At 32.6% G+C, this 12,698-nt stretch overlaps 1 protein-coding gene across 1 annotated transcript in view; it reads right to left on the reverse strand.

Annotated features, from left to right (window-relative positions):
- Nucleotides 1-430: 430 nt before the first annotated feature.
- Nucleotides 431-12,698, reverse strand: part of LOC149779433 (polyribonucleotide 5'-hydroxyl-kinase Clp1-like) — a 64,653-nt gene continuing 52,385 nt past the window's right edge. The window contains exon 12 of the mRNA XM_089940093.1: nucleotides 431-5,656. Within this exon, the coding sequence (XP_089796219.1) occupies nucleotides 5,545-5,656 (112 nt within the window). The 3' untranslated portion in view covers nucleotides 431-5,544. The remainder of the gene's footprint in view (nucleotides 5,657-12,698) is intronic.

Below are 12,698 nucleotides of genomic sequence, written 5' to 3' on the forward strand. Positions count from 1 at the left end.
ATGAACTCTTTGGGTAATCTCAGTACCCTGGCATACATTCTTAAAAATGTGCCTACCCTGGGTATCATGTTTATTTATATTCCCCTTAGTACATTAAATTGGCATCGTGCAACAAAACAAACCCACTATCCCTCAGACAGTATGTACCATGGATTAGGCCTAGTTATTGTTCTACAGGTAATAAACCTCTCTACAGATGATAAACAATGATTGTGGGAGCTAAATTTTCAGTACATCGAGTGGGGCTGTGTTTTATTTCCAAGCACATCTGTCAAAGAAATCCACAAGGCATATTATTAACAATTATCACCTAATCACCTTGAAGTCTCTGAAATGCATCAAAGCAATGTTCAACAAGCTGATTGTTCTGTTCATTTTAGAGCTACCCATAGCTAGGTTAAAAATGAGAAGAAAAAAGAAGAAAGAACCATAAAAAAACATATCACATTTATTTAAGAATATAAATAACAAAATCTGTCATATTTATGTTGATGTCAAGGTAAAAAAAATTGAAAGAAGTCTTTAGGTCCCAAACTGAACAAATCCTTTGTATTTCTGTTTATGTAGACAAGCTGCCAGTTCCAATGGCAGCAAAAAGTACCAATTAAATGAATAATCCTTTAAAACTATATATCTGGCCATCAAGTTAACTGAAGATATGACATTTACCAAAAAAAGAACATTTGTGAACACTTTTATGTTCACATTTTTATTTCCCTATGAATAGCCTCATCCCCTTGGTAGCCTCAGCTAGATGATATTCATGCATACCAAAATCAAAGCCACTTTAAGTACGTGTACTTGTATCATGTAAACCATGACTATACATCCACGTGCTATAGGTGACAATGAATAATGGTATCATAGATAATTATTCAGTGACACATATTTGCTGACAATGGAATAACATCAAACGAGGACTACCATTTATATGTGTGTTATTTCTGACTGATACATGAATTTTCTAATATGTGAGCTACACTTGAATTCGTGGATTTTTCATTTGCATGTACAGTACTTAGCACATTATGGACTCTACTAAACATATTTAAGTTGTTGATATATATTACAAGTGTATTTGAGACTAGTTTTGAACTTTTAACATTTTATCTTTATTTAATCAAACTTTCCAATAGTGTTAGAAAAATACTTGTTTCACTTCAAGGCAGCACATCATCATATAAACTAATGGTAACCTTGTTATGGGAGGGGAAACATGTATTTTCCTCTATGTTTTTGGACAACATATTAAGAAATTCAATATCTTTCCTGCCATCTGAAAACATACAGTAAATACAGTACATATGATGATGGATCAGATGTAAAAATTTGACAGAGCACTGTGTCGGGATGTATTGTCAAAATTCTGAACAGTGGTTTTCAAAAGGGTGTTTTAAAGTTTCTCTTTCTGTATTAACAGTAGTGATATGTCAATTTGGCATCATTTTGTACAAATCTAATAGGTATGCATGCCATGGTACTCTCTGTCAAGTTTGGTTATATTCTATTCAATAATTCTGGAGATGAAGTCATTTAAAGGTTTTTCTTTTTTCAGTAACAGTGGTTTTTCTATTTTTAGTAACAGCAGGCATATTTGAAGGCAGATCTGCATCATTTGCATCAAGTTTAAAACTTTCAAGACCTTCTTGCCTTCATGATTTCTGTTCCAGAGGTTGTTTAAAGGGTATGTACTATTTTGCAGTAACAATAACCATAACTGATAACAGATAAAAACTATTTATAGAAACATTTAATGGCCTTCATGACTGGAAGTATTGTCAAGTTTGGTCACATTCTATTCACCAGTTCTGGAGAAATCATTCAAAGTTGTTTCCACTTTTAGTAACAGTGGCTTTTCTATTTTTAGTAACAGCAGCCATAACTGAAGGTTGATCAACATCATTTGTATAAACGTCTATGATTAAATTTTTCAAAATTTTTGAAAAGTTATTTAAATGGTTTTAACTATTTTTAATAATGGTAGCCATGTCTGATTGTAGATTAGCAGCATTTGTAAAAATCTGAGCTCTTCATCCCAATTGCTTCTGTGCCAGATTTGGTCTTATGGCTATTTAGAAGATGTTTAAAATGGCAATAGTTGAAAGACACAAGATGGGACATTGGCCCATTCCATAAGCTCATTTGGCCTTATGACCAGGCAAGCTAAAAGAAAAAGTAATTCTACAGGACAGAAACTCTTATAGCTGAAAAGAATTTCCCTGAATCAAACATAAGGAACTTTCTTATTTTATTCTTTTAACTACTGATACTGAATCCCTCAATGACATTCTTAAGAAACTGTAATAAAATCACCTTGGTGACAAAACTATTTTCCTAAAAGTCTGAGTTAAAATGGTGATAAACCTTTAAATGGAGTACAAAATTTGCCATGGCCTTCTACCTTGAACTTGGTATCATGGATAGAAAATTGCTTAGGTTTTCAAGACATATCCAATTGCCACATTTTTGTTCAATCTGTAAGTAAATATGGCAGGGGACTGTTATTTAACTGGCATCATTCAATGTATTCATCAGGTATATCCTCAAACAGGGCTTGATAAAAATCCATTCATACTTTTTCCTATCATGCTGACAAGCATTACACCTTAAAACCTTTTGAGTGAAGACCTCTGACATTAAAATCAATGCAAAGTGCTGACTATGAACTTATTCAATGGAATGCAACTAAACACAAAGCTTGGTCCAAGTTCACTTATATATGTACAAGTGTTTATAAGCTCAATGTAGTATAAATTGCAAATAATGAAATCTGACTTAATCTTTTTTTCAAAACCCTTCGCAAAAGAGCAGATTTGGCGGCCAGATCTGCACCATTTTCATTCAGAACCAATTAATTATTGCAAACATGTTGTTTTTTAAAAAAGTGAACACCCATATTTGCTCGCCTATATGCTGATGTGGAATACAAGTTGAATCAGCAAATTTGACAAATTTTTCATCCTTCATCCTTATGTAAGTTGACGCAGAGTATAATATGAGGCCAGATCAACACCTCAGATTGTGTTTTTCAATTCATTCCATATAACATCATGAAATTTATCCTATCTGTAGCTCAGTAACCTTTCCAGTCATGATTATTAAACTTAACTGAAAGTACCTAATTTGCTTCACAAGAAGTGTTTTAAATGTATTATTTACTTTTAGCTACATATAATGATGCTGACCCAAAAATTTATTGAGTTACAAATAGGATAAAACTTGCGATGCTATGTGGAATTAAATTTTAATAACTTTCTGTTTCATAAATGTTAAAAGTATCACTGTATGCTATTTCAGATTACCAGCAATAGGGAAATTGCATCATTAATTCTAAAATGCATTTTCCGTGGGAGGGAGAGAGATACAGAGAGAAGAATGCATATGTAGTCCATTACATTTTTCTTTTTGCACCTTGTGATCAAAACCAAATATGTTCCATATTATGGAGAGAGAGAGAGAGAGTTGAGCTCTTTGTGGATTTTTTTTGTTCTTTTAAAAAAAAAATTGTTTCTCGTGTTGCTGAAGCTTTTGTCAAAGAGAGAAAACGTTAATAAATGAAACAGTAAATGTAAACTATGAAATACATACCATACTCCTTCAGGGTTTAAATATTCACAATAGTTATATCCATATAGTCTCCATTAGGTTAAATCCCAAGAATGACCATTCTGCATGCCAATTTTCATTGCAAGTATAATGACCTCTCTGTTCCCAAAAAAAGAATGACCATTTCGCATGCTAGTTTTCTTTGCAAGTATAACAACCTTTCTGTTCCCAACAATTAAGATTTTGTTTAAAGTGCATGTACTCTTCCTGTACTTAGGAGGCAATTGTTTCTGATCATTGCTCATGCTAGATATACTTTAAATTGCTGTTGGCTCCATCGGCAAGTTAAAAAATGTCACTATTGAGAAATTTATAGTAGTAACAACCTGGCATTTCCTTTAACTATATGGTATGGTATTCAAAATACCCATGGGTAGCCTCATTTCACTATTGGTAGCCTCACTAATCTGATCTGGTCTGCAGAATCTTGACCTCAAACAGGTGTTATTTTGGAGCGACTGAATACAGCCATAGCATATTTAATTAGAATGTAAATACCACTACAAAGCCATGTGATTCTTTTAATAATGGAAGTGGGAACAAAAATTAGAAGGAATCGCATAACTAGTGGCATTAATTGATAATGGAATATGGTAATGCACTTGTACACAAGTAAAATCAGTCATCAGGTAAGTGAACAATACATATTTACAATCATGAAGACATATCTGTTTCTCTGTCTCTCTCAATGGGGCATACTGATTATTTGATCATTAGGTGCAAGAAGAAAATTGTGATGGAATATGTCTCTGTCTTGGTTATTCATCTTCTAACTTGTAAATTCTAATGCACATATATGTAATTAAATTTAAACAACATACATTACAAACAATGTACGTTACTGGTGCATACTGCTTTAGCGCAATTACATCTGATCTATGTTAATTTTTAATACTGATGATCATGTAATTGTTTATAATACTCACTGTGGGATCCTATATTTGTGTATACACGATCTCTTCCCCAAAATGAAATAATTTTTGCACATAATTTTTCGCACTTTTGGAGAATTATTTTCCATATGAAAAGTATGATAAAGCAATTTGGATGACATAATTCGTATATAAGCTGATTCAGAGTATAAGATGAATTATAGATTTTCTGGTCAAAAAGTATTGTCTTGTAGGCTGGCAAATCTGGTATCTATAACAATGTTTTCTAGATTGTCCCTCTAGGGTGGACAAATCAATGGTATAGAACATGTCAAAAGCTCCTCATGTCTACAACCAGCATAACAATAAATAAAAAAAATTTAAAATAGAAAAAAGCAACAGATTTTGTTCATATCTTGCAATATCTAAAAAAAATGTAATTACTTGACTAGCATACTTCTAAAGTTCTTTAGTAACAGAATGTTCAAAATGTTTGAAATTTTTTTAATATCTAACACTGAAAACCAAAGAATCCTATTTTAAAAACATTAATACCTAACAATGTGAAAACCACAGAATCCTAAGTTATATAAAATACTGAGGTAAAAAATAATTTTGTCAGAACCAATATGTAACACCTTCTACAGACCATAACAATCCTTTCCTTATGCCATCATTAGCAAATCATGGTCAAAACAGTGACCCTGATAGTAGTCTATCTTAGGCCATAAAAACAAGGACACACACCTCTCTTTTGGATATGTACAAAGTTCCTCACTTGTGTACCTGGTTGATATACAGTGATCCCATGCTAAAAGGAATAAATTTGATTCATATGAATGCCATGATAACAGCAAACTCTATCCCTGTACATAAGTCTTTGGCAGTCTACATTTAGTTTGCTGTGTCTAGAACTCCATAATATCATAGATTTACCATGACAAGGGATCACTATATTAGTATTCCCAACACAGAAATTGTTTTTCAGAATATTTCCTCACAATATTCTCCAGCAGTCCAAAAATTTCTAGATGTCCTTCTCTAAGTCAGATTGAAAGAGATAATATCACTGAATATCCATGAACTGCATGTCAAACTGAAGCAAAATAGACTTGGGTAGTGGCCTGGGGGATGGGGATAACACTGTAAAACACTGCTTCTCAAGGCTGATCTCTGTCCTGAAATAGAATGATATCCCAGTTTGAGTTTTAAAAACCACCTAGTAAATTCCTAACATCTCACTGTTTTGGTACCTAAAAATTTCATTAAAAGAACAATATTTATCTAACTATAATAATAATAATCGTATGGTACGTGTTTAGGCTCAAATAAACAGTAACACAAGAAAAAGTGAAAACAACAAGCTTTGAAAAATATAACATATAATTTATTTCCCTGGAAAAATAATATAAAAATGAAAAAATATGAGAACTTATGATTTCCAGAATCAAATCCAAAATTAATACAAGGATAATCAATGAATCAAGTTTTTGCAGTCTTAATATTGAAATGTTCTAATGATTCCAAGTTCGAATCCCGACGAAGAATCCAAGCTGGAAGGCGATGACATATGTTGTAGCCTGTACTGTTTTAATGTCTACAGTTCCTTGTAGAAACATAATAATTTATCCTCTGGTCTTGGAAATCCAAACAGAATTTTTAATAAATGTCCTTGTTCAAAATTTCTGCATGAATACAATAATATTTCCAGAGAACTAATTAATCTTTTAGAGTCCAAATAATTTGAAGAAACTTAACAAATGACTAAAAACTCAAAAGTTCATTTCTGGTCACCACAGAAGAAAACAACTTGACATCAAGTGTTTAAAAAGCCCTGGACTCAGATTTCTTTCTCTAAACATCACTGTTAATAGCAAGTATTTTGCAATTTCGGAAATCCCTAATTGCAAAATATATTGCGAAATAGAGGATGACATGATCATGTTTAGATGTAAAAGTCACATAGCTTCTGTATGTCCTTGACAAGAACCAATCATATTACTCCTAGAAAAAGTTGTTTACTTGACCCTCAATCAAGGCCAGGAACTATGTCAAAAATAGAAACAAGTGTTATTATTAGGTATCTAAGTTAAAACTCAGGTCAAACTGAATTTTCTGGAAAATATCAAATTCCTAGTAAACAAAATTACATTATATTGACATGTAAAGAAAATAAAGATTCCAAAACGCACAAACAATCAAATCAAATCAAATACAACTTATATCTAATATATATTAAATCAAATATAGGTAACAATAATAATAATGAGGACTTTGTACAGTGCCTAATCTTTGGAAGCTCTGTGTGTGTGAGTGATTTGGATTTTTAACATAGCTTTAACAGTTCTTCAGTCATATCACTACAATGTTTGCAGTGTGCCAGTTTATAGTGAAGTCTAGCACTGGGGCATCATGCTGTAGACATGTAGCATTATGTCCCACCCAGTCACATTATCCTGACACCAGGCCGATCAGTCCTAACACTAACTCTTAATGCTGAGCGCCAAGTGAGGCAGCTGTTAGTACCATTTTTGCAAGTCTTTGGTATGACTCGGCTGGGGATTGAACCCATGACCTACTGCATGCGAGGCAGACGCTTTAACCACTAGGCCACCAGTGCTGTGGTTTTGGAAGCTCTAAGTGCATAACAATATTAAATAACACATGAATCATATACAATGACAAGGTTAAAAAAAAAACATCATAAAAGCACAAAACAAAAAAAATTTGTTCAAAATAATTACTTGTAGCCCAACCATATCAGTTAATTACAATATACTGCTATGCCACTACTTCATGTATCTTCCGATCAGCTGATTTAGTCACAACACGTTGTAGTAGAGTGTAGCCATTTTGAGATATTCACTCGTACATTGAAATGCTCATTACCCGTTTGCATATATGTACTACAATACAAGATCTTAAAATTAAATTACCTGCACAAACATTCGAAGATGAGAATCATATATTCAGGTAGGTTTGTCACGACTGATCACATTGTCTAATATTACATTAAATTAGAAGAATTAAAACACAGAGTTGTGTGTATTACTGTTGTGAGGTCATGTTCCATCAGCACGGTCGATTTGGATTGGCCAATCGATTGCAATACCCACCAATCCATGCTTTGTTTACCAGAATGCTTACACATGCCAAGCTTGTACATAAACAGTGTCGTTGTTCTAAGCTGGGGACAGACAGGGATAGGAAGATAAGGGGGCAGACGGAAAAAGGATAGAGGAAAGGACTGGTCAAGATTAAGCCCTGGAATAAAGATATGAGAAAAAGATTAAGTCAGGAAAAATGAGAGAGGTAATTTTTGAAAGAAGAAAATTCCATATATGAAATTTCGAAGAATAATTTGAAACTTAGACTTTAAACTACAAGTTCTCATAAGCAGACTAAATTTTCTACACATGAATTTTGGAACCCAAATTTCGATTCTGAAATTGAAAACTTATTTAAAATAACAGAATTTGCCCACATATTTGTAACATTCAGGTTAGTTTTAGTAAATTATGAACTTGTGTAGATAATTGAGATATATCCACTATGGTTCTATCTACTGGTATATTTCTGTAGGTAAAATTTGAATCTGTGAACTGGTAAAAGGGTGTAGTTTCTTTTAAAGATAAGAAATTATGGAATAAATCTGCCCTAAAGTTTTAATCTTTCTTTATTGTTGTTTTTATCTCTATGGCTTGAGTCAGACGAACCGTTGTAGCATCAAGGTCTGAAAAAGAAAGCTAAAATCCTGAGAAATTTTCCAGACCCTTGAGATTACAATATCATGGTCTATTATGTCAAATGCCACAGTCAAGTCAATGAAGATGATAACTGTTGTTGTTGTTGAGAACTGTTGTTGTTGTTGTAGGGTTTAACGACATTTTTCTGCATACAATAGGCTATAAATGGTGGCCAGTATTAATGGTGGAGGAAGAACCCGGGATGCATACATGTAAATCAAGCATTCCTTATGCACTGAGGGCATGAATAGCAAAGATACAGGTTGATAAAGTGATTAAAGTATAACTAGTCTTTTTAAAATAGGAAGACAGCACTTGTCTTGGACCACCGACTTGGAATTAATGTTACTAATATGACCTTGAAAATGCATAGTCCGAGATCTGAGACTATGGGTTTCGATCAGCTTCTCAATTATGGCTTCCACAAGTTTATTCATTACATAATTTTGGCTTGCATAAGCTTGTACGTTACGACATTTAGGACCGCACACGCATGCAGCAATTTTCTCTAAGCTTGTAATATTTCTTTTATGTGGTTTGTGCAAGCTTGTAATAAAGAAACAAGCAAGCTTGACAGCTTATTCAGTGCAGACTTCAGCAAGCTTGCCACAAGGTTCCAAATACTAGCTTGTATAATAACAGTTTGCACAAGGTGTTGAAGCTTGCATGAAGAGCTTTTGATTTTGTTTCGTGCAGAATGGCTGTTGCATGACGAAAATTGCATGCATTATAAATCTCTCTTATGGAACACTTAATAAATTTATCACTGTTTTACACGAGTGTTTTTATCATTATTATCCAAAGTTGTTGCTGCTGTTAGAGTTTTATAACTTTTGTATATTTTGTTATGAAGTTAAAAAAATGAATGTACATAATGAAAATATACCAATATTTATTACAATAGGGTTCAAAATAATTCAAGATAGAAATTGACACCCTGAAGTGACTTTTTGTAACACATCTTTCCATCCTCCCCCCACAATTTATGTATTGTGTCCAAAAGTGATTTTTTTTATCAATCTACCTTCCCCATTTCCAAAACAAACCTGCATACCCTAGCTTGCATGAGACATTTCATGCCTTGTAAAGAATAAAATGGATTATTTTATCTCAAAGATGACATGTGCCTTTTATTCTCAAGCTGTCTCATCCTTCCCTGTGAACATGAAGTTTAAGCTTTGTATACAAAAATGATAACTGTATCTCTAAATAAGTTTTAATGGCTAATAACAAACCTTGAATAATAACTTGAAAACTGAAGCAAATACATTACATTCAAAATCCAACAATAATCTGAAGTGTGAATCCCACCAGGATATAAATCTATATGGAGAAGTAAAAAATTTCAATTTTGATAACTGGATCAATAAAATGTTTACTTTATCACACCTAGACTGGAAAACAACTGCTTTCCTATATGAGGAATATTTTACTCATTACAAGGTTTGCTAATGACATGAACATATTTTTACCCACAAAATTACTGAAAACTTACATTTACTTGCCTTTATTTATGCAAGTATTACTTATTTCTGTTTTTAATTAAAAATTTCTTAACAAAATTAATAAGTAAAATATTTTATTTATTAATTTATTACGAAGTAATATTTTACATTGCACAAATAATTAATAAGTAATATTTCACTGAGTAAAACAATTACTAAGTAATAATATTTTACAAAGTAAAATAATTTCTATGTAATATTTTAGAGAGTAAAATACTTACTAAGTAATAATATTTTACTGAGTAAAATAATTACTAATAATAATCTTTTACTGAGTAAAATAATTATTAACAACAATATTTTACTGAATAAAATAATTACTAGTAATACTATTTTACTTAGTAAAATAATTACTAAGTACTAATATTTAATGAGCAAGATAATTACCAAGTACAGGAAAAACTGTTATGAGTGACCACCTATCATTCCCGACCACAATAATAATGCACTGTTCGATTTTATGATATAAATGTTGTCGTAAGCAACCACCTACTGAACGCGACCAGTGAACACGATGTCTTGGCAAAATATGCATCTTGACACTGCTATGAATGACCGAATCACAAAAACAAGGATAAACTCCATCAACCTTTATTTACTCCATGTAAGAAAGACCGCTCATACTATTCTTAAAAAAAAAAAAATAGGCTGCCTACCGATATCTGAAATTCTGTAGGTATGCTATCAGTGCTTTATAGTTTCTGTTGTAAAAACCAGACTAAAGTATATGTAGATTATTCCCTAGTCTGGTTCCCTGCTTTGCATGCTCCCTGCGTTGTTCTCTGCCATTTGTATAAGGGAGTGCAATGCAGGGAGCCTGTGAAGCAGGGAACCAGACTACTTATTCCCACACTTAGCCTGCTTCCCAGCCCTATCGTATATCATATGTGTGAGTAGGACCCAACATCCCTGTGAATGACCGTATTGCAAGAACATAGACACCACTGACCTATACGTAATGAATTGTTACAACGACCACTTGATTAGTAATGAATGTTCTGGTAAAAAAAAAAAAAAAAAGGAATAATAAAAATTACATTTAAAAAAAATAGGATTGTGGCTACAGGTGATAGATGCTACAGTCTGTAAACCAGGCTAATGTACATGTCACAAATTGCCACTGTAGTGCTGAAATTGATGTAGTGGTCACATATACTGTTGGTCTTTAGAGTTAATCCGTATTTGCCTAAGGGTGAATAAGGTCATTCTCTATTAAACCAGGAAGACAGAATTGTTTGCTGGATTTGACTGATAGTCTTAAAGACTTGTGATGTTTCTTGTTTTTTTCCCCCAATGTAAAGCAATTGTCTATTCAAGTTGGTGCGACCAGGTTACACATTTTGTTCATAGAGTTGACTTTTGTCTCTGAGTAAATGGTTCTGTTTCTGGATGAGATAATTGTTTCTTTTTATTTCATTAATTGTTAGATATGCAATGCACATGTATAGAATTATCATATTTTCCCAAAGCCCAGTCAAAACTGTTTTTACATTCGATATTACAACTGAACCCTAATAATGTTAACATCCAGAATCTTAATAACAATGGATGAACCTCCAATTAAAAAAGAGACAAATTTTAAGACTGGAGAAGATAATTACTGTAACTGAAAGAAGTGAAAAAGAGCAAATCACTCACAAAAAAGTGATTTAAAAGTTGAGAAAACAAATTTAGATTAAAAGGTAAAAAGAGTAAATCAGAAACAATTTCATGTACTAAAATATGTGATCTTCACATTTAAATGTAATTTCATGTTTATTGAAAGTGTATCTTTATTTCTATATAATTTTGTTTTTAGATGAATGTATATAATATTTTAGCAAGATAATAAGGAATAGGAAATATGTACAGTGATTGTGGTTATTTTTCTTTACATTATTCTGAAACTTGACCTGGAAAACTGGTCTTTTTGTACAATCCTGCTATGAGAGACCACTTGTCTTGAGAGACTGTTTTTTGTTGGCAGAAGGGGCAGTCTCTCATAACAGGTTTTACTGTATTAATATTTTATTGAGTAAAATAATTACTCGTAACATTTTACTGAGTAAAAAATACTAAGTAAGAATATTTTACTTTGTAAAAATAATTACTTAACATTACTTGAAATTACTTGTCCATTTTACTTACCTTTTACTTATTTTGGGTAAAAGAAATACCAGTTTTGAGAAATTACTAGCATTTGTTTAGTGCATACATGAAAGAGAACAGCAACAATTTGAGAATAATCTATGGTGTGAATCGGTATATGGACAGATGGATATGCCAAAGTGATTGCCAAGGCAGGCACAACTAAAATCCTAATGTAGGAATGTTGAAACTTCCATATCCTGAAATCTTTTCAAATCTATGACTAGCTTATGGAGAACATTAAGGGTGAAGCCCGAGTGAACATTAAAGTTCATGTTAATGTTTTCTATATTTATCCAGCACATTTGTATTATGTAATGCATCATCAAAACACAAAAGCATCTGATTGTGGTTTGGTATAAAATGCCTCACATTGTGTGCCCAAACTATGTATATGCAATCATGAATTTTAGTACAGTAGTCCCCCTCTTTAACGGCCCCCTTGACCAGCAGCCATCTGATTCTTACATCCAGAATCCCTTGGCACCAATGAGTTTGTATTCAAAAGTATCCCTCAAGAACGGCCACCCCTCTAACTCGACCAGCGGCCAGAATATTAGAATACAAATGTAAAATACGAGTAACCACTTTTTTCCCAAATGTATCCAGAACCAATAATTAATTCATATCGTGACATAAGGTAAGTAATCAGATTATCTCTATCATCGATACATGTCTCCCAATGTCAAGTTTCTATTACTGAAAGAAGAGTTGACTAAAGTACATGTAACAGTGTGTTTGTGTGATTTGAATTTTTAACGTAGCTTTTAACAATTTTTCAGTCATATCGCTATGATGTCTGCAGTGTGACAGCTTATAGTGAAGTCTAGCACTGGGGCATC

Source organism: Sinohyriopsis cumingii, chromosome 17 (assembly GCF_028554795.1).
Source record: "Sinohyriopsis cumingii isolate HCF-2022 chromosome 17, ASM2855479v2, whole genome shotgun sequence".
In the NCBI taxonomy this organism is placed as follows: Eukaryota; Metazoa; Mollusca; class Bivalvia; order Unionida; family Unionidae; genus Sinohyriopsis; species Sinohyriopsis cumingii.